At 46.4% G+C, this 22,908-nt stretch overlaps 2 protein-coding genes across 2 annotated transcripts in view; one reads left to right on the top strand and one right to left on the bottom strand.

Moving 5' to 3' along the window:
• LOC135900500 (uncharacterized) overlaps positions 1–15,119 on the bottom strand; it is a 223,442-nt gene extending 208,323 nt beyond the window's left edge. Inside the window, exon 1 of the mRNA XM_065429979.2 lies at positions 14,658–15,119. Coding sequence (XP_065286051.2) covers positions 14,658–14,849 — 192 coding nt within the window. The 5' untranslated portion in view covers positions 14,850–15,119. The remainder of the gene's footprint in view (positions 1–14,657) is intronic.
• LOC135900501 (piwi-like protein 1) overlaps positions 1–22,908 on the top strand; it is a 69,033-nt gene that overhangs the window by 32,802 nt on the left and 13,323 nt on the right. The window contains exons 4-5 of the mRNA XM_065429981.2: positions 6,430–6,570; positions 20,224–20,796. Of these exons, the coding sequence (XP_065286053.1) occupies positions 6,430–6,570; positions 20,224–20,796 (714 nt within the window). The remainder of the gene's footprint in view (positions 1–6,429; positions 6,571–20,223; positions 20,797–22,908) is intronic.

Below are 22,908 nucleotides of genomic sequence, written 5' to 3'. Positions count from 1 at the left end.
CTCTCCCAGACAACTGCAAGCTTACAGTGACATCTGTAGCCTAAGACACGTTTTCTCACCACTTCAATATTAGCTGTCACCACAAATCTCTTTAAAGCTTTTCTTGCTTAACTGCTATACCTGAACAACCATATACCTACTCACCACTGTTAAATGTGCAAGGGTAAATAAAGTATGCTATTTGCCCCCCACTTTCAAAAGTGGGCACTCTTGGCTGCACGCTGGGGAATTAAACAAAACGACACCTGAGGCAAAGTTTTGTTTCTTGATATATTGCCAGTGTAACTAGCGGTTTTCTTTATCCTTAACACTTTATCTTTTCTCTATTTCTTTAACGAGGATTGTCTTTTGTGCCTCGCCGTGATGTGCCCGTAGCAGTTCTTACCATAAAAAATTTCATCTGGCGCTTCTTGTATCATACGCAGCTTTTCGGCCCGTATAATCATATATGAAAACCCAAAATCACGTTGCTCTATTTGACCTAAGGGCAAGCGGTGGGGTCTGGGTGAAGTGTTATAATCAGCTGCACCCAACAATTGCACTCCTTATGGCACATGAAATCATCGGATAATCAGATAGTACCGGAACCTTTGAATCTCTGTCCAGAGATTGTTGACACAGTGTAGCACGCTCTGTCTCTTTTCACCACCAAAAAAAAGAAAAATTAAAATTTATGGTTGTGACCGTCAATGTTCGTCGTGTATTCACGAGTTATCCTAGATACGGCGGTGAAAATGGCCTTGTTGATAATGTGCAAAGCCATTGCAATATACCGTCACAGCACCAAGCTGAATTTTTTTTCTATCAGCACCTGTCACTTCTGATGTCTGTCCATTTCATATCCAGGCTGTTTATACATAAGAATTCACTAGCTCATGCTCTCTGCAGGAGAATATTAGCAGAGATATAATATCTTTTTAAAAATGGCACGAGATACAACTGCATGAGATATGAACTTCGAATTCTTTGTGAAACTTTCACATTCCTGCTTTAAGTGAAAGCGTTGCAAATTATTACTGAACCCTCGCTTTTCCTATTTTTGTGCATTGCACGAGGCTCATAGTTTGTTTCTTCGATGCCTTTGGGGGTCTCTAAATTGGACACCCTGTTCATATTTGGGGAAAAATAGGGGCATAATATTGGTAATGTACATGTAGGCAACGTCCTAAGCAGGGGAGTTAAATGCGCTTTTCTTCAATAGATTACATATTCAAGTTGTACGAAGAGTAATCAGCATGTTTTATGAGTGCCATTAAACATGCCGCTGCCCTGTCATAATTACAGCGACAACAGAGGTAAAATTTTGCGAACATAGGGGAACGCTGCACATGATTGTGTGTGTTGTCTAATGTGTGTCGATCGAATACAGCTTTTGCAAAAAAAAGAGAGGTTCTTAAGCAAGTGTTCCAAAGGGTCGATTTGCTGTTATCATCTGTGTTTCCCGAATCCTTAAGAGAATTCTGCGTTTCACAAAGTTTACGCTTGGAAGAAATGGCCGCATCTTAAAGGAAATGTGTTGTGATGTTTTATATTTACAGGGCATTACATATAGTTAGTGAACCCTCACTTTGCTTTTCTTTTTGTTGCATGATATATTTGGTACACCTGGTGTCCTCGGTGAACTAAACTAGGCAGCATCTTCCATGTTTGGTGGCGGTAAAGACAAGGTAGTAATAGGTGATACGTGTGGGAAAGTCAGTAATGGGTGGGTAATTGGTGCTTTGCCAGTAAATTGCATATGCAAATGATCTAGAGCATTTCAAGTGTCTGATGAGAGGGCAGAATTTATCCCGTGCCCCTGGCAGGGCTACGAAAGTTACTAAGATCAAATTTAGCGAAATCAGGATGAACACTATGAGCGTGACATCGTGACTTAATATGTGTGTTGATGAATTGGCTGGCTGTTTCAAAATTTCTCACAAGTGCTGGAAAGCATTACATGCGGGCAAGATTTCAAACGGAGCAGTCATGTACAGGCAACTTTTCAAAGGACGTGATATAATTATAAGGAAACTGACTCTTGTTGCAACTATGCAAAAGAAACAGCAGCTTTGCTGGAAATTTAGTTGTAATTCTGTAAGGTTGCGCACATCTGCAATAATTCTTTATTGCAGCCAACATTGCAAGTGTTTTATGATGACTGTACTTTGTTGTGTATAACCTTGACAGTACTATTCCCTTAACTAGCAATAAATTTGTTCTAATAGATGTAAACACCAAGTACTATATTTTGTTTAAATGTTAAATTTGTTGCAAAGGTGTATTTTTGTATGCACTGTACTGCTGCTGTTGTGCAGGGTCAGAGACTTCTGTCAGGCACACATTGCCATTTGTCCCTGCATGATCTTGAGATTTCATACGATTTCAATGTATAAATTCAAATTCAGATCATTTTTTTGCCTTTCGTAGATTACCATATGTGTGATCCATAATCAGGTCCGTGTTAACGTTAAAATTACTGGTAAATGCTCTCTCTCTCTTTCTATATATATATATATATATATATATATATTTTCTTGTTGCATCCTGCCTAATTAAATAATTTTGTCTTAATTGATGAACTTCTAAAATATTATATTTAAATGAAAAGTGTCAATGACAAAATTGTAGAGCAGCATGAAAAACTCTTGATAAAGCTTTCTGTTGGTCAATACGTGCTACATAAAAGTGTTTTTCCAAGTGTGAAAGAAGCCCGCAAATACATGTAAAGTGCCTCAAGCGTCCAGTCGCGTGGCACCTATGGCACCAATATATATATATATATATAGGGGTTTTCTTCAAAGTTCAGCACGCAGGACCCGACGTAGCATACGCAGGAAAGAGACGACAAACTTTTTGGAAGCCTTCTTTTACGTAACGTTTTCGGCTGGTGGACGAAGGCTGGTCCACCAGCCGAAAACGTTAAGTAAAAGAAGGCTTCCAAAAAGTTCGTCGTCTCTTTCCTGCGTATATATATATATATATATATATATATATACCGTATTTACTCGCGTATAACCCGCCCTTGCATATAACCCGCACCCCTAACTTTGAACCCCATGAAATAAAAAAAAATATCCTCGCGTATAACCCGCACACTTACCTGAAAAAATGAGGACTAGGAAGTTACAACTGAGCAAACAGTCACCATTTTAGTTTTCAAAACAAATATATTTGAAAACGACTGCCGCAACGTTGTCAGTGCTGTCGTTCAATTGTCAATCGTCGCCACTCTCACTGCTGCCGTCTGAGGCTTCATCGCCGCTCTCAAAGACGTAATCATCTTCGGTACCATCTAGGCTGTTGCTTATGGCACACTTCTTGAAACTCTTGCGTACCATGTCGGCCGGGATCATCCCCCATGCATCTACGATCCACTGGCACAGCAGTGCAATATCTGGCCTTTGCACGCGTCCCGTCGGCGTAAGGGCGTAAAGGCCATCGGCCATCCACTGGGCATATAGCCGCTTCACGTGAGCCTTGAAAGGCTTATTGATGCACACGTCGAGTGGTTGGAGCATGGAAGTCATGCCGCCAGGTATTACGACAAGGTCTGTGCCGTTGTCAGCGAGGCGAGCTTTCACCGCGTCAGTGCAGTGGCCTCGGAACGAATCCAGCACCAGCATCGAACGGCGTGCCAACAAGGCACCTGGTCTTTTTTCCCAGATTGCTTGAATCCAGTCAATGACGAGGTCACTGTTCATCCACGAGTTATCTTCCACTCGCACAACAATTCCTGGGGGAAGTGGTGTACTCGGTAGAGTCTTGCGCTTGAATATTACATACGGGCGCAGTTTGGTGCCGTCGGCCAAAGCACACAACATCACTGTGCAGCGCAGCTTGGTGTTGCCGCCAGTCAGCACACTAACAGATTTTGCGCCCTTTTTTTCCAGGGTCGTGTCCATAGGCATCTCGAAATATACTGGCGTTTGGTCAGCATTTCCCAGCTGAGATAGCAAGTAGTTGCGCTCTTTCCTCAGTCCGATGACGTAACGTTGAAAGTTGAGCAGCTTCTCCTCATAAGCGTCGGGAAGCCGCTGGCACATGGTAGTTCGCCGCCGCATCGAAAATCCATGCCTGGCCATAAAGCGCTGCAGCCATCCGCGGCTCGCATGAAACTCGCGTGGAATGTGCATTTCCCGGGCCAGCTTCAGGGCTTGCATCTGCGCCATCTCTGTAGACACAGCGTGGCCACGACTCCTCTGCTCCTCGATGAATTTTGCAAGCTGCGTCTCGAGGTACGCGCCAGTCTTCGGTCCGCGAAACGCTCGCCTGTCCTTGTTCGCAGCTTCGAGAGAGTCTTTTTTCTTCCGCCAGTAGATTCGTCGACATCGTTCTTTCTCGCAGCAGCTCTGTTGCCGATTTGTTCAGCAGCGGCGACGATCCTGAGTTTCTCCTTCGCCGTGAATGATTGCCGCCGAGACACACTTATGATGCCTAGACAAGGCTGGCGAACTGTGCAAACTGGGCGTACAAGAAACGGCACCTTACTCAAGGCCCATCAACGTCTGAACAAAGCGTATGCAAAGCATGCGAAACGCGTGGCTGGCGTGGGACTAAACAGACTATGGATGTGGATCTGGCTGTGACCTGCGTTGGCCTCTTGTTGGCTGGATGGATGGATCATAGTGGCTTAGCCCTTTGTAACGGTGGTGGCTTGCGCCCCCTAGCCTAGGATTCCCCCCTTTTTTTTCCCCCGTAATTTTGTTCGTATTGTGAACTGTAATTTGTCCCTCTTTTATAGACTCACTCGTCCCTAGCCCCTTTTGCACCAATCTTCCAATCTACTCTTTGTCACCACTACCCTTCTCTCATCCACACGTCCGTCCTCCCCTGCAAATCCCAGGGCACCCTCTATATCTATCGCCGCGTCTTCGGCAATGTCCGGACGAAGTGTTCTGCACCGCAAAACGATATGCTCCATGTTCTCCGCTTCCACGTGGTCTTCTTTCAGTCCATACTGGCCTTCGGTGGTCAAAAGGTTGGTGCAATATTAATATGCACTGCAACACACGTTGATGTCGATGGGGATGCGGACTCTGCACGGCAGGCCGCGCGTTGCCGTGAAGCCGACCCGCCGAGCCCCCCTTCTCCGGAATATTCGCGTATTACCCGCATCCCCACTTTTTAAACACATTTTTTCAATTTTTGGTGCGGGTTATATGCGAGTAAATACGGTATATATATATATATATATTCCATATTGTTGTTTTTCGTTGGTGCATCGACATACATTTGCTGTTTTTCATGTGTGTATGTAGATATAGTAGAGGGGGGTCAGATGGTCTGCCCCCCCCCCCCCCTCGCAAGAAATATTTGGTACGCCACTGTGAGCAATCATAGCCATGGTGGTCATGCTGTTACACACAGTGAATGCGGCTGTGAATGCCTGGCTCCTGAATTGCTTGTCAGTGAGCACAAATCATAACGTAGAGTGTCTTTGTGAATGTAGGCCCAGAGGAGTTGTGTGTAGCTCCCCATGCTACGTGTCCTAGCGTGCACACTGGTCGGTATATTTTCTTGTGTGCTGCATTGCCCTACTCGCCATTTGTGTTCTGTGCTGACCTGCTCCTTATGCACTTCTCGGCCCTACATTGTGACTATCACTTTTAGAAGTCCCTGAAGGCTGGGAGCCTTTGAGAAATTATTATGATCACTGAGTAGCCATATTTGACCTCCATTTCTCTGTCTTAGCCTTGTTTTCTTCTGTGACAGCCTTGGTATCCTTCTTGATATCTTCATCTGCTTCCTCACCTAACCCTGGAATCTTATATCAATCAATCAATCAATCAATCAATCAATCAATCAATCAATCAATAATTGAATTTTATTTCAGTTAGTTCCAAATAGAACTAGGGGGCTGAAGGAAAAAAGCAGTTTAAATGACCACTTGACTAAGCTAGCTTTCCTTGTAGTAGATACCTGTTGTCCTATGCACTACTTCTGTTGATTCTGTTGATCATGTATTGGGCTAGACTGTCTCCTGTGTTGTATTACCCGCATATTCACAAACGTGCCTTAACTTGAAGCCTATGCTTGACTTGATCCAGATGACAATGCCAGCTGGTGTAAACGTACCAAAAGCCCTCATTGTGTTTCGTTTGGCGGGTTCATGTCGGACATTATTTTCACCAAGTTGAGCTTGGGCTTCAAGTTAAGATGCATTTCTAAATGTGGGAGTTACGTTTGCCCTATGTTATCGTGCTTTTATTCTGTGTTATCCTACACCCTGTCTGAATAGTTGCTTTGTTCTAACTTGTAGTGATGGGTGTTCCCACCTGGGGCAGGCATCGTCACGGTATTCTAGAATGAGTGGTGTGCTCTAGACTTCGCAATCATGTTGTGTCACACCTCCCCCTGCCAAGCTATGCGTATCGCATTTTTTTCTGCTGCTTCGTTGCACGTTGTCCAACATCCAGTTGACATGGATGCCCCTTGTCCTACTTGCAGGAACAATACGAGAAGCGTATTTCTGACGGGAGGCAGCCACTGCTAGTGTGCCGTCCTAAGGAGAAGGACCTGCGCGCTGGCAGGAACGACAACATCTACCTCATACCCGAGCTGTGCGTGCTCACCGGACTCACCGACGAGGCATGTGCTATAGGGGCTATCTGTGATGCCTTCTGCTTGTTTAAGCTGGTGCTTACAGGGTTGAATTTTTTGCTTTCTGATTTAGACTACTTGCGTAGATGGTCAGTTTCCACCCCTGTTGTGCAGTTATTTTCATTGAAAAACAGAAATTCAACCTTTGTTTACAACGGAACGAGCATGTTCTTTTTTTTTTGTACAGTAGAATCTCGTTCATACGTTATAGGAAAGAAAATGCGAGAAAAAAAAACATACTAACCAGAAAAATGCATGATCCAAGGTTACTAAAACATTTGACAGACTCAGTAGTTGACATCTACGTAAAGGGAAGCACATGTTGCACGAATCCTTGCAGCACGAGACGCAGACACTCGCCAAGCTGGTGAGCGGCCCGAGACGCTCGTCATTTTTCCGGCTTCGACAAGCTTAAGTTTGCGCTCCTCGAATCAGGCCTGAGTCAGCAGCTTCCTTGGGCAGGGCATTTTGGCTGTAAGTCTAGATGCGCTCACTAGATGTGCCCACAGTGATGCTGAGACAACATAGGGCGGAAGCTTGCATCCGTCTGCCGTGCATGACAACATGACGGTAACTTGCGTTTTCTTGATGCCAGTGGACCAGACGTAAACTTGTTTAGAGCCCTTTTCATTCATGGTGAGGGGTGATGGCATGTCCAGATAAACCGGCGTTTGGTCAGCATTGCCGATTTGCGCCAGCTGGAATTTCTTGGACTTGCGCAGCGAAATAATGTGGCGCTGGAAAGCCACAAGCAGTTCTTCAAGCAATTCAGGCAGCTTTTGTGAAATCGAAGTTTGGCAGCGTAACGAAAAACCAGCACGGCACACGTAGCGATAAATGCAGTGCTTGCTTGCTTTGAAGGCGGAGAGCTCGGTAGCCCTTTTCCCCTTGCAAGCTCCTTAGCTTTTGCCTGCATAAGCTTCATGCTCACAGCTAAAAGCGTGGCTCGCTGGTAAGGTACGAACTCTGTCAGGGCGAGTTTGATTTCCGGGAATGTCCCACTCTTCGAGGCACAAAAGCTTCTTCGCGTTCTGCTGCATGCAAAAAGGGCTTCCTTCTACGACGCCATCCGCGAATGCTTGCCTCGTTGACGCCAAACTTCCTCCCGGCAGCACTGTTGCCAAAGTCCTGTGTGGCTAAAATAACCTTTCTCTTGAAAGCAGCCGAGTACTGTTTTCATGGTCCGGACATCTTGGTCCTTCAATGCGGAATAAAAAACGTGTACTTCGCGAAGCGTGGTTTGCACGTGTGCTGCCAAGGTGCGCACTCAACAATAAAGAAACGATGCTGTACTCACGCAGCAATAACAAAACCAAGCCATAGTCACGCAGCAAAAAGGAAGCCAAGCCGCAGCCATGCAGCAATAACGAAGTCAAGCCATATATAGCTACGCAGCAATAACGAAACCAAAACTTCTAGCCCTAATTTCTGATTAAAATTTTTGTTTGGATCCGCATATAGTACGAAGCGAAAATTTGAGATGCTAATAGTAGGAAGAAACCTCGTGTTATATGCAGGTTTTTACAGTATTTTTGTTTGATGCTGCGGTGGCCTAGCAGCGACTACAGCGGCCTCGAACTTGCTGAAGCTGCGAGCCAGCTTTTCAGCCTGACCCCTCTTCTTGGCAAACATTCGCATGGCAGATTCCTCGTTGGGGTTGCATATTCTCCGTGCACGGGCACGGCAGCGTTGCAGAAGTCGCGGAGCGCCTTTTTCATTGCGGGGTGCGTTCTTGTCGCGACGATTGCATCCGTGAGTCTGACGTAATGCGAAGCTTCTGCCACTGTCGGGCCTGAATCGCCGGTGCTGTCACTTTCCGCGTCGTCCTCATCACTGTCGCTAGGTGATACTTCGGCAACAACAGAGGCAACGATAGCGAAAAGTCGAACCTCGTAGCCGATATGGCATCTCTTTGCGGTCGCAGCAGCGCTGCGGAGCAATTTCTTCGTGCTCCAAATGGCATACACCGTAGTCAACAGTAGACCCCTGTCGCATGCCAGCGCCGACTTCTTCGTGTCACGTTCAGTCGAATAAACGATGTCTAATTTTTCTTCGGTGCTGAGCACCCGGGGTCTTTTTATCCGAGCTTCGGCATGACGCGAGTCCTTGCCCACACGACGCACAATGCTCTCTGGCACGGCGCCGAAATCATGTTGTTGATGTGCCTTCGCGCGCAAACACACAGGATGCTTGAAGGCCATTATTCTGATCTCTGAGGCTTGTTGTTCTGCCGGGCTGCCTGATGGAGATGACACACCGACGTGTTTGTGCGACAAAAAGTGGAAACACTACGTGTTAACCGATACGTACACAATAAGCTGGCACGGCTTATAGATGCAAAACACATTATGTTCAGTGGCTGTTGAGTCGGGGATTTGTCTTTACTACTTTTAAAACGAAACTACTGTTTAAGCGGGTACAGTTTAACGAGGTTTTACTGTACCAAAGCCTTACTCAGCCTAGACCTTCACAAAGCCTTTGATAACGCATAAGGACTCTGCCATAGTAAACAGCTTGGCTGAGTTGCAATTGGGAGAACACACATACAATTACATATGTGCCTTTCTATCCAACCATATCGTCGAACTCTCGGTGGGTGACCTACTCTCTGAACCTATCAGCCTTGGAGTTTGCGGCACTCCTCAGGGAGCCGTTCTGTCGTCTTTCCTATTTAACCTTGCAGTGAAGTCGCTACCACCCAAAGCCTGCAACACACTCTCTATAGCAACGACATTATGCTATGGGTGACCATGGGATCCGATGGACAAGTCAGAGGCCCTTCGGAAGGCAGCCAACACGGTCGTCCAGTACGGGACTAATGTGGGCTTAAGTGCTCACAGAGTAAATCAGGGGTACTAATACTTCGCAGATATGCAGGGAACTCAGGAAATGAGGTGGCCCGCCAATGTGCCCATGGATTCGTCAACCAAGCGGTGGGTCCCGCCTCCGAGTCAGGGGATCTGGTCAGTGAGCCAGTGTCTGCATACCACGAGATAGCTCAACGCTACCATCTCCCAAAGCAGGCAGAACCCCAACCACATCCCAAGCTCTCCAAGAGACAAGAAGTCACCTGGCACCGACTCCAAACCCACCCCTTTCCCAACCCACAAATATACACACACTTTTACCCTCACTTGATAGACTCACCCTGCTCACTGTGTAGGTCCGCAGCCTCTTTAAATCATATGCTCGGGGACTGCAGTAATATACACAAGTATAATGAGAACCATGTGCTGAATGCAACCGTAGCCGGCATGTAATAAATATGCCATGCAGTCCAGTTAAGTGATTCAAACCCATGTGGCATCACCAGCGTGTTTCTGGGAAAAAAGTTTGCTTGGTGCTTGAGGTACTTGGGGAAAACAGTGACAACTCTAGGGTGTCGTCTTTTGGACAGCTCACTGTTATCTCAGTTGAAATAACGTTAATTTCGTTCAGACATCAGCGTACTATGGCATGATAGCTGGCAAATGGCAAAGCAATGATGCTATGTGGGTATTTGTATTTACATACTACAAAAATCCATGTACGACTTTAGTGACCTAGTAATTGGCCTCGTGCGCATAGAGCTCGACACCGTACTGGTTCTGCTACCTGGCACCGCTTGGCAATAGCCACCATTGACTATCCAATGTTGTCATTCATGATAGCCTGCAGCTGCTGGGCAAGGTCAGCCTTCCAGATGGCGTGCGATTACTTGCAGTGCCTCTTATGCACATTGCCACAGGTCAGTTAAACAGTAGGAGATGTTTTCTGGCATGAAAAGAATGACCTTGTCACGTCCAGAAATGTGCCTATCTTCAAGCTATGACTTGCAGTACTGTGACCAAGGTTGCACACATGTTCCATCTGTTGTGTCGACACCAATATATCGCCGCATCTCTTCTATGTTGATGACAAAGACAACGATGGGAGCTTTAGTAGGCCTACTAAAGCTCCCATCATTGTCTTTGTCGTTGACAATACACTATATATATACATATATATATATTGTTAGTATGCAGGGTGACCAGATCTTTTGGGATCGCGGATTGAGTGGATTTGGCACGAAGCCAGCGAAACGACACACAACTGTTAAGCTGCCATTTTGTTTGATACCACAGAGAAAACGAGAGGGAGAAAACAAGAGTGGCTTTGAAAAAGGTGTAACAGCGATGGCGCACCACTGGATACATGGCGCCATCTCGTGACTGCCCATTACACTACTGACACTCCCCCCTTAATGGACTGTCATTGTGCCCTCGCTTTTGATGCCCAAACATTCACAGTGCATGAGAGTCATTCTTCCATTTAAGGCCTTAGTGAAGAGGTCGGCGCAGTTGTTAGACGATTCAACGTACTGGAGTTGTAACTTTCCCTCTTCGGCCTTTTCTCTCAGGAAATAATACTTGAGGTCATTGTGTTTGCTTCTATCTAAAGTAACTTGGCTTTTCGCACGCGCAATTGCACCCTGGTTGCCAGCCATTAAAACCTGTGGTTCGTGCATGAATTCGTGCGCATTAAGTTCCTTCATAAAATTTTGGAGCCACATTACTTCCTTTGTAGCATGACACATTGCTACATATTCTGCTTTGACTGCTGACAATGCAGTGCTTTATTGCTTCTTACTACTCCGGCAAAACGTAGCACCAGCTAGCATGAACACATACCCGCTAAATGACTTCCTGTCATGAGAGTGGCTTGTTGGGCTAGTTGGTACATGGTTATGCTAGGAGAATGCCAGCAAACTTTAGAGCAGGAAAAAATCGAGAGGCAGACATAGACAAAGAGACAGGAAAGGCAGCCACCTTCCTGTCTCTTTGTCTATGTCTGCCTATCGATTTTTTCCTGCTCTAAAGTTTGCTGGCATTCTCCTAGCATGACTTCCTGTCAGACTTGTCACTAGCCCAGTCTGCGTTGCAAAAGGCTTGTATGCACTTCCTTGTTCTCTGGTAGACTAGTGCACATAGCGAAGAATGTGCCTTGTGCCATTCCAATGTTCTTCTGTGGGATGTTCATTGAACTGGCTCAGGTGAGTAGTCGCAAAAGCCAAGTCCGGCCTCATGCCTCCGACGAGGTAAAGGATTACACCAATTGCTTGTCTGTACTTGCAGGGCAGGTCCTCACTTGATGGCTTATTTTTGTCTCCTCTTTGGTACTTACTTCGAGGATCTAAAGGAGATGACGGTGCCTTTGCATCTGACATGCCAAACGTCTCCAGTATGTCGTTAGCATAGGCTGTCTGGTCGAGTGTTAGTTTTCCATCTTTTTCTTTCAGTCATATGGAAAGAATGTGGCTAGCTTCACCCAAGTCTCTTGTATCAAATTCTTGACCCAAGCGGCTCTTGAAGTCGGCAATCTATTTCTCATCTTCTGCGATGATCAGCAAGTCATCAACATAGACTCCAACGATGAGGTTCTTCTTCTTGCTGACATAAACACAGGGTTCTACTTATGATCTTGTGATCCCTTCTGACTTGAGAATTTTGTCCAAAGCAAGGTTCCACTCCCTTCCAGACTGTCATAGCCCATAAAGGCTCTTTTTCAGAAGGCAGACTTCATCCTTCTTATAGTCAGTTAAAGGCTGCGGTTGTTCCATGTAGACGGTCTCCTTCAGAATACCATTTAAGTATGCTGCCGTGATGTCCATCTGGTGGATCTTCCAATTCCTCTCAACCACTATGGCCAGCAGTGTCCTGACGGACTTCAGCTTCACTACAGGAGAGAAGGTTTCCTTGTAATCGGTACCTTTCACTTGTGAGTGTCCGCATGCAACCAGCCGTGCCTTGTGTCGCTCTAAGTCACCATTTTCGTCGTACTTCTTGGGGAACACCCACTTGCATTTTACGACTTGTCTGTCTTTTGGTCGTGGCGCTATCTCCCATGTATTGGAAGCTTCAAGGCTGTCCAGTTCACTCTGTATAGCTGCTTTTCCATTCCTCCTTGTCAGGTGCAGATAAGGCTTCAAGTAGAGTTTCTGGATCTCTTTGGCTGTTTTGCCTGGCTACGTAGTAGCCGTGACATTCTGTTTGACGTGGTTCCTTGTTTGCTAGTCTTTCCGACCGTCTTAGTGCCTGTGTACCACAATCTGTCACGCTGGACAGTCGCTGCGTAGGTCTTTTGTCCTGTGTAGTTGCCTCGTCTTCATCATCTGATGAGTGACTTCTTCAGCATAGTTGTATTCAGTATGATTGCGATCTGAACTACCAACATCACGTGGCTCGCTCAAGCTGTCTTCCACTTGTAACGTGATTGTGAAATAATTGTCGCTATGTGCTTGTCTTGCTGCTTGCAACTTGGGTAAGCCTACATGGGAAGGACTCTTCTTCAAAGGTAACGTCCCGGCTTACAAAGAAACGATCTTCCTTCTGGTTCCACAGCTTGTACCCCTTCACTCCTTCTGGGTAGCCAACCAGTATGCACTCTTCTGCTTTCGGGTCCAACTTGCTCCCCTTGCAACTTCTGTTTCGCACACTCCATGCTCTGCGCCCAGACACTCTTATGTGGTCCAGTTTCACTTCTCCCTCTGTCCACAGAGCTTCTGGTGATTCCCCAACAACCACCTTCGATGGACACTTGTTTCTGATGCGACTTGCAGTGACAACAACGTCAGCCCAGAGCCTTTTGGTGACACCTGATTCCATGAGAAGGCACCTCGTCATGTGAAGCAATACTTGGTTCATTCTCTCTGCGACTCCATTCTGCTCAGGCGTGCCAGTAATGGTCAGCTGGTGCCTTATGCCATGCTTGGCCAGGTACTCCCCAAGTAACCACGAATATCCGGGCGACGTCCGACGGACGTCCTTTCTGGATATTCGGGATGTCCGTGGGATATCCATGAATGTCCGACGTACGTCCGAGGGACGTCCCTGGGAAATCCAAAGGTAATCGCTTTGGCATCCGTAGTACGTCCGACGCGGACATCCAGCATGGACATTCAGGGGACGTTCAGGATATATATATATGTGTGTGTGTGTGTGTGTGTGTGTGTGTGTGTGTGTGTGTGTGTGTGTGTGTGTGTGTGTGTGTGTGTGTGTGTGTGTGTGTGTGTGTGTGTGTGTGTGTGTGTCTTCCCGGGGATATTCCAGATATACACATGCCTTGAAGCGACAATAGTGGCCGGGACACATTCAAGCACCGGACCATTATATATATTACATTGGTCTAATGCTTGAATGCATTTTTGTTTTAAATAAACGAGAAATGAACTTACACCAACTTCCACATACAATTAAACGTTTATTGTCACCTTATACATATACATAAAAAGACCAATAAGCAGATATATGCGTACTGTTCAAAGAACAAATAAATACACGGATAAAGAAGAAAACTTGCAATTTCAATAGCACAACACAAGGTAGAGAACAGCAGAACAAAAATACTTATTGCCCACCCTGCTTTGACATTTGAGTTTGCAGCATGGAATAAAAAGAAAGAGCAAAAATACATCAATTAGCATTATTAAGCAGCGAAAGCAACAGAAATGACAAGGAATTAATCTTGACTACATCACTTCACTAGCACTCTGCGACACGGGCACAAAAAATGACATTAACTGGCTAATGCCTTAAACTTTAATGTCATTCGCGGGGTGCCACACGGACATGCTTAATGGTATTGCAGCTTAAATGTTATTCGCGACGTAGTGCGTTCTCGTAAGTCAACTTGCCGTCAAATGCGTACTCTCGTTCCCAATGTCTCCACATTCTGACGTGGCTAAACGAACTATTAGTGAAGAACAATCAATATATTCTTCACTTTCTTTAAACAATAGCTCTTTCTCGTGGCGTAGTGCGTTCTTACAATTATTAAAACTCACTTGGCCATCGAATGCGTACTCTCGTTTACAATGTCCCCGCCGTGGCCGTAGTGACCATATTCTCACGATATTAAACAAACTTGTAGATAAAAACAACTAATATATTCTTCAATTTTTTAAAAGGAGCTTTTTATGTTCGTAGAGATCAGCAGGCGATCTTGCCGCTACTGACGGCTACAGCTCTGATCATGAGCGCATTAGCCAGGAGAAGCTGTTTGCCAGGAGAATCAAAGGGCGCCGATGAAGCAAATGTTGACTCCGGGGTCCTGCTTACCAGAAAACCCGCATTGACTTGTGCGTACACCTCTCCTAAGGGATCCTGTTCCGTTCTCACAGCGAAGTGAACCATCCGAAGCGTCATGTAGAGTATATCCATCAGGGAAGCAAGGCACATTGTCCTTAGTGCGCGTAGTCTCACAACCACCGTCCTGAACTTCCGATGTCGCCTCGGTGCAGCGACCAGCATCACAAGGCGTACAAATGTTTGCAGGGACAGCCCGACCGCACATGTTAATGCATGCGTGCGGGGTATACGCGCCACTGCACAGTTCTAGACTTGCGAATTCTCGAGCTGTTGACTGCTGGCTGCCGGTGCGAGATCCGAAGTCCTCGAATATCGTCTTTGTTTCCAGCGACGCTCGTTTTCGCGCGTGCGGCTTCTCCCGCAGTCTAGGCATCCTGGCACCTGTGAAGAAAACACATTTCAATACCCAAACGAATTAAAAAAGAAATCGATGTAGCTGTCATACCTTGGTAGCTGATTAGGAGACTTCAGCAGGCACGGAAGGTGACAAACGCTGCTCCGCTGCCCTTAAAACGATCGCAGAATGAAAAATGGCGTGGCGACGATGGCTAGAGCTTGGATTGGATTGGATGAGTGCAGCGTTCTGCTTTGCCAAGGTTCTAACACTTCCACGTGCATCTACGCAAACATAAATAGGTTTTTAAAATATTCTATTATTACACAGTGAAATATTTACTTATTCTGGGAATATTCGGTATCTGATTTTCGAGTTTTTAGTTTCTGCTAAGCTGTCGGCGCCAGAAAAACATAGCCTTTGAGATTACTGTCAATGCATGGCGGCTCTGACGCATTATAGCTTTCGTAATCGCTTTCAACGCACGCAGCCACCAAAAGCGTAGCCTTTGAGATTTGTTTGTGTTACCTATAATGATATTATTGTATGCACAATTGAACACTGCAGACAACTTCCTGTTTTAAGAAACCAGCCAAAAACAGGCGCACACAGGAAACATACGAGAAGACAGAAAAGAGGCTGGAAGGGGCCTGTCTTGTGTATGTTTCCTGTGTCCGCCTTTTTTTTTTTTTGCTGGTTTTTTCTTAATACAATGCACCAACTAGCCGAACAACGTGTTTTACTTCCTGTTTCAATGATAAACCTGAACCTACATAGCCTAAGTCCAAGTTACATGTTCGGAGGTCAGGACCAAAACTCTATGATCAGGAACTTTTCATATGGCGTTTTTCACTGGTCGATTCGGAGCAGGATTTTTTGCTCCGCGGCAACGAATCCGAATTTCACTGGTCGATCTGGAGCGGGTTCACGCGTTCCACTGGTCGTTTCGGATCAACTCGCTCCGCGCCGGATCGCTCTCACTTGCTCCGCCGCCGAGACGCGGATTCGGGCGGAAATAGAACGCGTCACAAGGCGTCACTTCCGTCTTCAAGCGAAATCGGTACCCGGTCGGTACGCACAACATTGTGTTGGGCATAGTTTGCGGAACCGGTTTGTGTCACGTGCACGCAGACTTCCTGTGTGATCTCCCGCGGAGCGTTCGTGCGCTCCACTGGCAGACTCAGATTGGTGAAAGCCGAGCGCTCGCTCGAGGATTCAGGCGGCTGCTCCAGATCGACCAGTGAAAAACGCCATTAATGAGGGGTAACTTGAGTGCTTGGCTCTAGGTCGAATAAGTGGCTTCAAATGGGCGCTTATATATTCTGCTAGTCATCCACAAGTATTTTTTTAAAGCAAACTACAAATTGTTTGTATGACCCACCGATAGAAAAAAAAAATTGTATTTTAATACTGCGATGTTAAAGTGGGCAGAATATATATCAAGTTGGAAATATATTTATTTTGCTTAGAAAAAAGAATGAACTGTGTCCGATAGAGAACAAAAATAAACAAATATAATATGAAAAAACTAAAATTTCCGGCAATATATTTATGCTAGTTTGTATATAACTCACTAGTGTATATCCTGGGCACGCCTATTTATGGACAGCCAGCGGACGTTCAAAATGGGATGTCCCATGGACATCCCGGTGGGATGTCCTTCGGACATCCAAACAGGATATGGACTTCTCCTGTACGTCCCACGGACGTCCATGTTGGATATCCGGATGGATGGACGTTGGGACTTATGGTGGACGTCCCACGGATATCCGTGGTTACTTGGGTCGTTGAACTCTTTGCTTGTGTACTCTCCTCCACTGTCACTACGCAAGGTCTTCACCTTCGTGTTGTGCAGATTTTCCTCCATGCGTCTGTACTTGCCAAACTTCTGAAGCACTTTGCTTTTGGCCTTCATGGAGTAAACTACAGTTATATCTTAAATAGTCGTCTGTGAAGGTTACAAAGTAACTGGAGCTCCCTCTGGTCGTTGGTGTGATCTTTCCAACGTTCCACATCTGAATGCACCAGCTCCAGTGGAATTTTAGCCTGTGTTGCCTCACCCTTGGGGAAATTGCTTCGCTTTAGCTTTCCCAGACAACATGTGTCACATTTGTCCTTCACAGGGTCTTCACTAGCTCCACAGAGGCATTGAACAGCATCCTGGTGAAGGTAGCCTAGTCGTCTGTGCCACAAAGCTGTGTCTTTTGTCTTTGCCATCTTCGTCGACGTCTTTGACAGAGTACAGTCTTCCTTCTCGAGTTGCAGTGAGGATCAGCTCACCAGTGTCCTTCGTAACTTTGGCTTTGCCCTCGGCGAACGTCACGTGCAAACCTCGCTCTTCAATTATTGCAACTGATAGTAGGTTGTCGTTCAAGTCGGCAACATAAAGGACATCTTCTAGCGTGATGAAATACCCACAGCACTCTTCAGATAGTTGAATCTGAACTCTTACTTTCCCCATGTCACTCATGGATTATTTCTTTGCAGTTTCTACTCCTGACTCTCATGGCTTGAAGTCAGTGACCTTCGCCTTGTGCAATGTCATGTGATCTGCAGCACCGCTATCAAGATGCCACACATGAGAAAGCGCTGTTCTCACATTTTAGCACATAAAGCCATCTGTGCTGCAATCTTTGTCTGTGATGAGTTTCTCTTCTTCTGGTGATACCCTTCATCTTGAAACTGATCACGATCTCTGGCTATATGACCAATTTTCCCACAAGCAAAGCATCGCACCGTCTTCTTTTGCATACTTGATGTGCATTGACAAAACTTCTCGTCCTTCTTGCCAGTGAGTGGACGATGCATCGTCTCATTGGGTTGCTTGCTCTCAGTCCTTAATCGAGCTTTGGAGATCAGGGCCCCTGTCTGACTCTCTTCTTCGCTTAACCGATCTTCGTCAATACGCAGCTTTCTCTTTTCTTCGATCAGCAGCCTTGTCTTCAGTGCTTTGGTCTGGAGGTTTTGTTAGTCTTGCTCCAAATTCAGAGTGAGCGGTTCAAATGTGTCGGAAAGCCCCATTATCGCTACTAATGCAACCTCTCTGTCTGTAAATGCATAGCCTGCATTTGACAACTTCCTATGCAGCACCATCAATCTCCCTAATCTTGCATTGACTCGTCTCTTCATTTTTACGTTGAAAAAGTTGTGCATCAGCTGGAGTATATGCAAGAGTCCGATTTTCAGTGCCTTTCCTACAGCGTATTCCAGGCTTCTTTTGCAGTTCTGCAACTCCCGATGTCATCCAGGTAGTTGTTCTCGACGATAAGGAGCAGAAAGGGCATCCCTTCTGTACGATCGAGAGCTGCTCTTGCCCTTATCAACCATGTGTGATAATTATCTGATGATAACTTCGGCAGTCTAAACTCGTCTAATGCCGACATGTTCGCTTATCCTCGAATGCAAGAGAAACAACGCACTTCTTTTTCGGAGCTGTTTCTCAACTAGTGTACGCGAAAAGATTTTGTTAGTAACTTCTTCCTGACAGTTTTGCCGTAGTCACGCCGGACGTGTCAGCGTCTTCTGTACACACCCAACATGGAGCCTGCAGCAACGCCGGTGCCGCGTGACGCTCTGTACGTCTGACGAAAAAAATGCGCACTTGTCACTTTTATTCATGGGCACACACTGCTTGTCAGTCACTTCTTCCCGACAGTTTCACGATACTCACAACTGTCTAAACTTCTCAAGACATCAGCATGACGTAGTGAAGGCGGTGTAGCTTGACGTTTTCTGCTTCAACATGGTCGCACTTTTTCATCACTCAACTGAGGCCATCCATGCAAAATATGGTCAATTCGTTGTCCTGGGCCCATAGTCTGTTGGTTTTGTTGAGCACGCAATGTGACCAGATCTTTTGGGGTCGCGGATTGAGTAGATTTGGCACGAAGCCAATGAAACGACGCACAACTGTCAAGCTGCCGTTTTGTTTAATAGCAAAAAAAAAACAAAAAAAATACGAGTGGCATTGAAAAGGTGAAACGCTGACGGTGCACCAACGCATACATGGCGCCATCTCGTGACTGGCTGACACACACAAACACATAAATAAAATACTGTACAGATTTTATCTGCGTTGCAGAGCCACTTTTCTGGTTGCGTAACACTGTCAAGCTCTTCGAGTGACAGTTGGGAATAGTATAATATCCCCTGTTGTTAAACGTACAGTTCAAGATATTTTAGAGGGCTAAGAATACATGGTGCAGAGACCAACTTAGTAACTTCCACACCTTAATAACAAAAAAAGTTATACCTTTGATCGCACAGGGACTGATTATGAGATGATCAGGTACAGTAGGCTTTTGATAAATTGACTCCGTTAATTCAATTTTTCAGTTAATTTGATCCTAACTGAAGGTCCCAGGCAGCGCTCATGCATTTCTGTGGGCCCAAACGTCCGTTATTTCGTTCCTAAAATTGACCTTCACCATATAATTCGAACTTTATTAACCCTTATGGTGACCCCGATAGTGACTTCTTTGCGGCAGCGTCTGTCTCAGAGGAGCTTGTTGACGGTGAAGGTGTCTGGAGGCACGTTGTCTCCTGTTGGAAGCGCTTATTTTCGGCCTGCCCTACTAAGTTTTTGAAGCAATAAGTGCAGCTGGCCATGTGTGATTACAGTACTTACCTGATTTTAACGTGCCTGCTTTTTTTTTGCTTTTTTTAGAAATTGAGCCCGAGCTGCCTGTGTGGTGCAGTCGGACGTGAAACTATAACAGCCTTCGCAGTGTTTGTATGCATTGCTGCCTAACAGAAGTGTATTGCTGAAAAGCAAAATTTAAAGAAAGAAAGAAAGAAAGGGGACAATGCTTACTTTAGGAAACCGGCTGCCATGGTGCAACAGATGAACCCTTGCCAATCTTTTTTTTTGCTAAACCATCAACTGCGTGTTACATTTCTACCATTTTATTTCTATGTTGGTTTTGTGCTTCTTACACACAAGAAGTGGGTGTGCGCTTGATTTAGGGCGTGTTCGTATCGGGCAAATACTACCAAATAAATTGGTGGTGTATTCTTGCATTTTTTTTTAGTTCGACCTGCCAGATAAATAAATCAATTTCGACAATCCCATCAAGGCCGAATTTACGGAAGCTGACTGCTAAGCTCTGCCTACTGTATCACTTTCCTCATGACTATACTGCCTAGTGAAGCAGTGAAGTACTTCTCACTCACCATTATCTCTTCCCCCCCCCCCCTTCACAGATGCGGGCCAACGTGTCCGTGATGCGTGACTTGGCCCAGCACACGCGCATCGAGCCATCAAAGCGCATCCGCAATCTGCTCGAGTTCATCGGCCGCATCAACGGCGAAGAGGCGATCCGCCGGGAGATGGACGAGTGGGGCCTCAAGTTTGACGATGCACTGGTCAATGTTAAGGGCCGCGTGCTGCCGGTCGAGCGTGTGAGGCAGGGCGACCGCAGTCACGGCTACAACTCTCAGACGGCCGATTTCTCGCGTGAGACGCGCGACCAGCGCTTGCACGTGGCGGTCAACATCGAGTCGTGGCTGGTGGTATGCCCCCGGCGGGTGGAGAACGACACCACCGAGTTCGTGCGCACCTTGCTGAGCGTGAGCCCACCGATGGGGCTGGGCTTGGGCCAGCCGCAGATGCTGCAGCTGGACGACGACCGAGCGGGCAACTACGTGCGCGCCCTGCACGAGGTCGGGAGCGGCGGGAACCTCCAGCTCGCCATCGTGGTGCTGCCCAACAACCGCAAGGACCGCTACGACATGATCAAGAAGCAGGCCTGCGTCGATCTCGGACTCCACACCCAGGTTAGCTGTCGATCATCTTTTTTTGTACTTGCCAATGCCCCCAAACTTTTCGTGTGAAGCTTACAAATTCTGTCATTTGTTCAGTTAACGTTCTTTTCTTTTTGTCTCTGTACTACCTTGCAGTGTGCGATTGTTGCTTTGAGTTAATCTTCCATGTTCTTGTACGGGAGGCCCCGATACAGTCTTTGACTGTGGGATCTCCTTCTGCATGCTGTGTAACTGCAATATGACCAAACTTTTAATAATAAATTCTGATCCTAATGTCTTATGATTATCGTATGAAGTTTTATGAAAAAAAAGATGCAGTTCGTGAGAACTTTTTAAGCTGTTGAAAGACGGAGCAGTGCAAGATTGCGCCGAAGAAAAATGTGCATAAGAAAGCGATTTTGATCATACCAGCACCGCTCTTTGGCAGCACAAGGCACCGCATAAGAGAGGGCTGCTTGGTTTGAACAAGTTCATTCAGACAAGTTCCCGCAGGCGAAATCGGCAATGGCAGAGTCACTGCAAAAATTGCTGCGCTTGAAAAACATTGTGTTGCTTGTCAGTCTCTGCTGTGCCTAGTTTACTGAATGCTTCACCACTTACTTTGTGCGCTGCATCTAAAAGTAAATGATCAGTTTAATAAAGTGCATCCCACAAATGGTTCGCTGAGGGCAAACTTTTAAAAAGTGTGTTCTGTCCCTCTCCCTTCACCCTTCCTTATCACTTTGCACGATTTAAAACATTTTAATGTTCACAGGTTGGCAGCAATGTCTGTTTGTTAAAGGATAGTTAGCGTAGAGTTGAACATGCCATGATCAACCATTCTCTTGGTTGATCGGTTCCTGCAAGGCCGTCCCATTTGCATGACGTAGCTTCTAGTGCAGCACCCCATTGAAGCGACGTGGGCATCCTGCCCGCAGGCTTACACAGTAAGTGCATGTTGAAAGCGAAGTCCCCAAAAGTCATTCACCCAGAGCATGACTGCAGAGCCTCTTAACAAGACTCGTATATATTATTACGCTATCATCGAGCGATGCTCAAGAGACGAGCCGCCGCGAGAACGACGAAGAAGTTGGTCGGTGCCCTTGGCACGAGCGAGTGTCAGCCTGGCTGCCTGGCTCCAGTGTAAATAGCGTGTAAATAGCATCTTTCGTCTATTATCGTCCTACTGGCCTACCTATTATCGTCCTACCGCAATATTTTCGACTTCAACGATCGCCCTTTAGGCCAGACGCTCGCGGTCAAGCATCGGATTCTTACTGGCGATGCTGCGCCTATTCACCGACGACCGTATCAAGTTTCTGCGTCGGAACGCCCAGTAATTCAAAATGAACTGAACAAGATGCTCGATAAAAACATCATTGAGCCTTCATCGAGTCCCTGGGCGTCACCTGTGGTGTTGGTTAAGAAGAAGGACGGCTTGTGGCGCTTCTGTGAACTCTAGTCATTTGAACAGCATTACAAAGAAGGACGTCTACCCGATCCCACGTATAGACGACGCCCTTGACTGCCTGCACGGTTCCAGCTATTTCTCGTCTATTGATCTTCGTTCGGGATATTTGCATATTGCTGTTGACGATATGGACAGAGAAAAAACCGTGTTCATGACACCTGATGGCCTATACCAAGGGGTCCACTGGGCAGAGTGGGCTGGTGGCAGCTGGGGGTCACGAATGCAGCACTATGTCCGGTCGGTTGGCATAACACATCACCGTACGTCGGCACACGACGAACTGGTGGTGGTGGTTCATGATGCACAGGCTAGCATCCTCACATCGTGGCTGCAGAATGGCGTGCCGAATTTCATCCCAAATGACGGCGGCAAGAGTTGAAACTGTCGGCTTGGGTTCCGGTAGATGCAGCTTTTAAAGCTCCTCCTTTACGATTGATCAGATCAGTTTCCTTAGCATTTCGGTGTTACTGCCTAAGCCTGCTGATAGGAGATTGGCTGGTGCACAGGCGACATCGCAATTGTAGTGATGGGCTCACTGCTGCAGCACCTTCTCTGTGATCATCGCTTCGGTGCGAAACTCGGAAACAGTGTGCGGTGGGTGGCGGACGAGTCCTGCGAACAGCTCCTGCTTAACGCCACGCATCAGATGGCGTAATTTCTTCTCTTGGGTCATG

The sequence above is a fragment of the Dermacentor albipictus genome, chromosome 5 (assembly GCF_038994185.2).
Source record: "Dermacentor albipictus isolate Rhodes 1998 colony chromosome 5, USDA_Dalb.pri_finalv2, whole genome shotgun sequence".
NCBI lineage: Eukaryota > Metazoa > Arthropoda > Arachnida > Ixodida > Ixodidae > Dermacentor > Dermacentor albipictus.
This window is presented reverse-complemented; position numbering and strand designations above follow the sequence as displayed.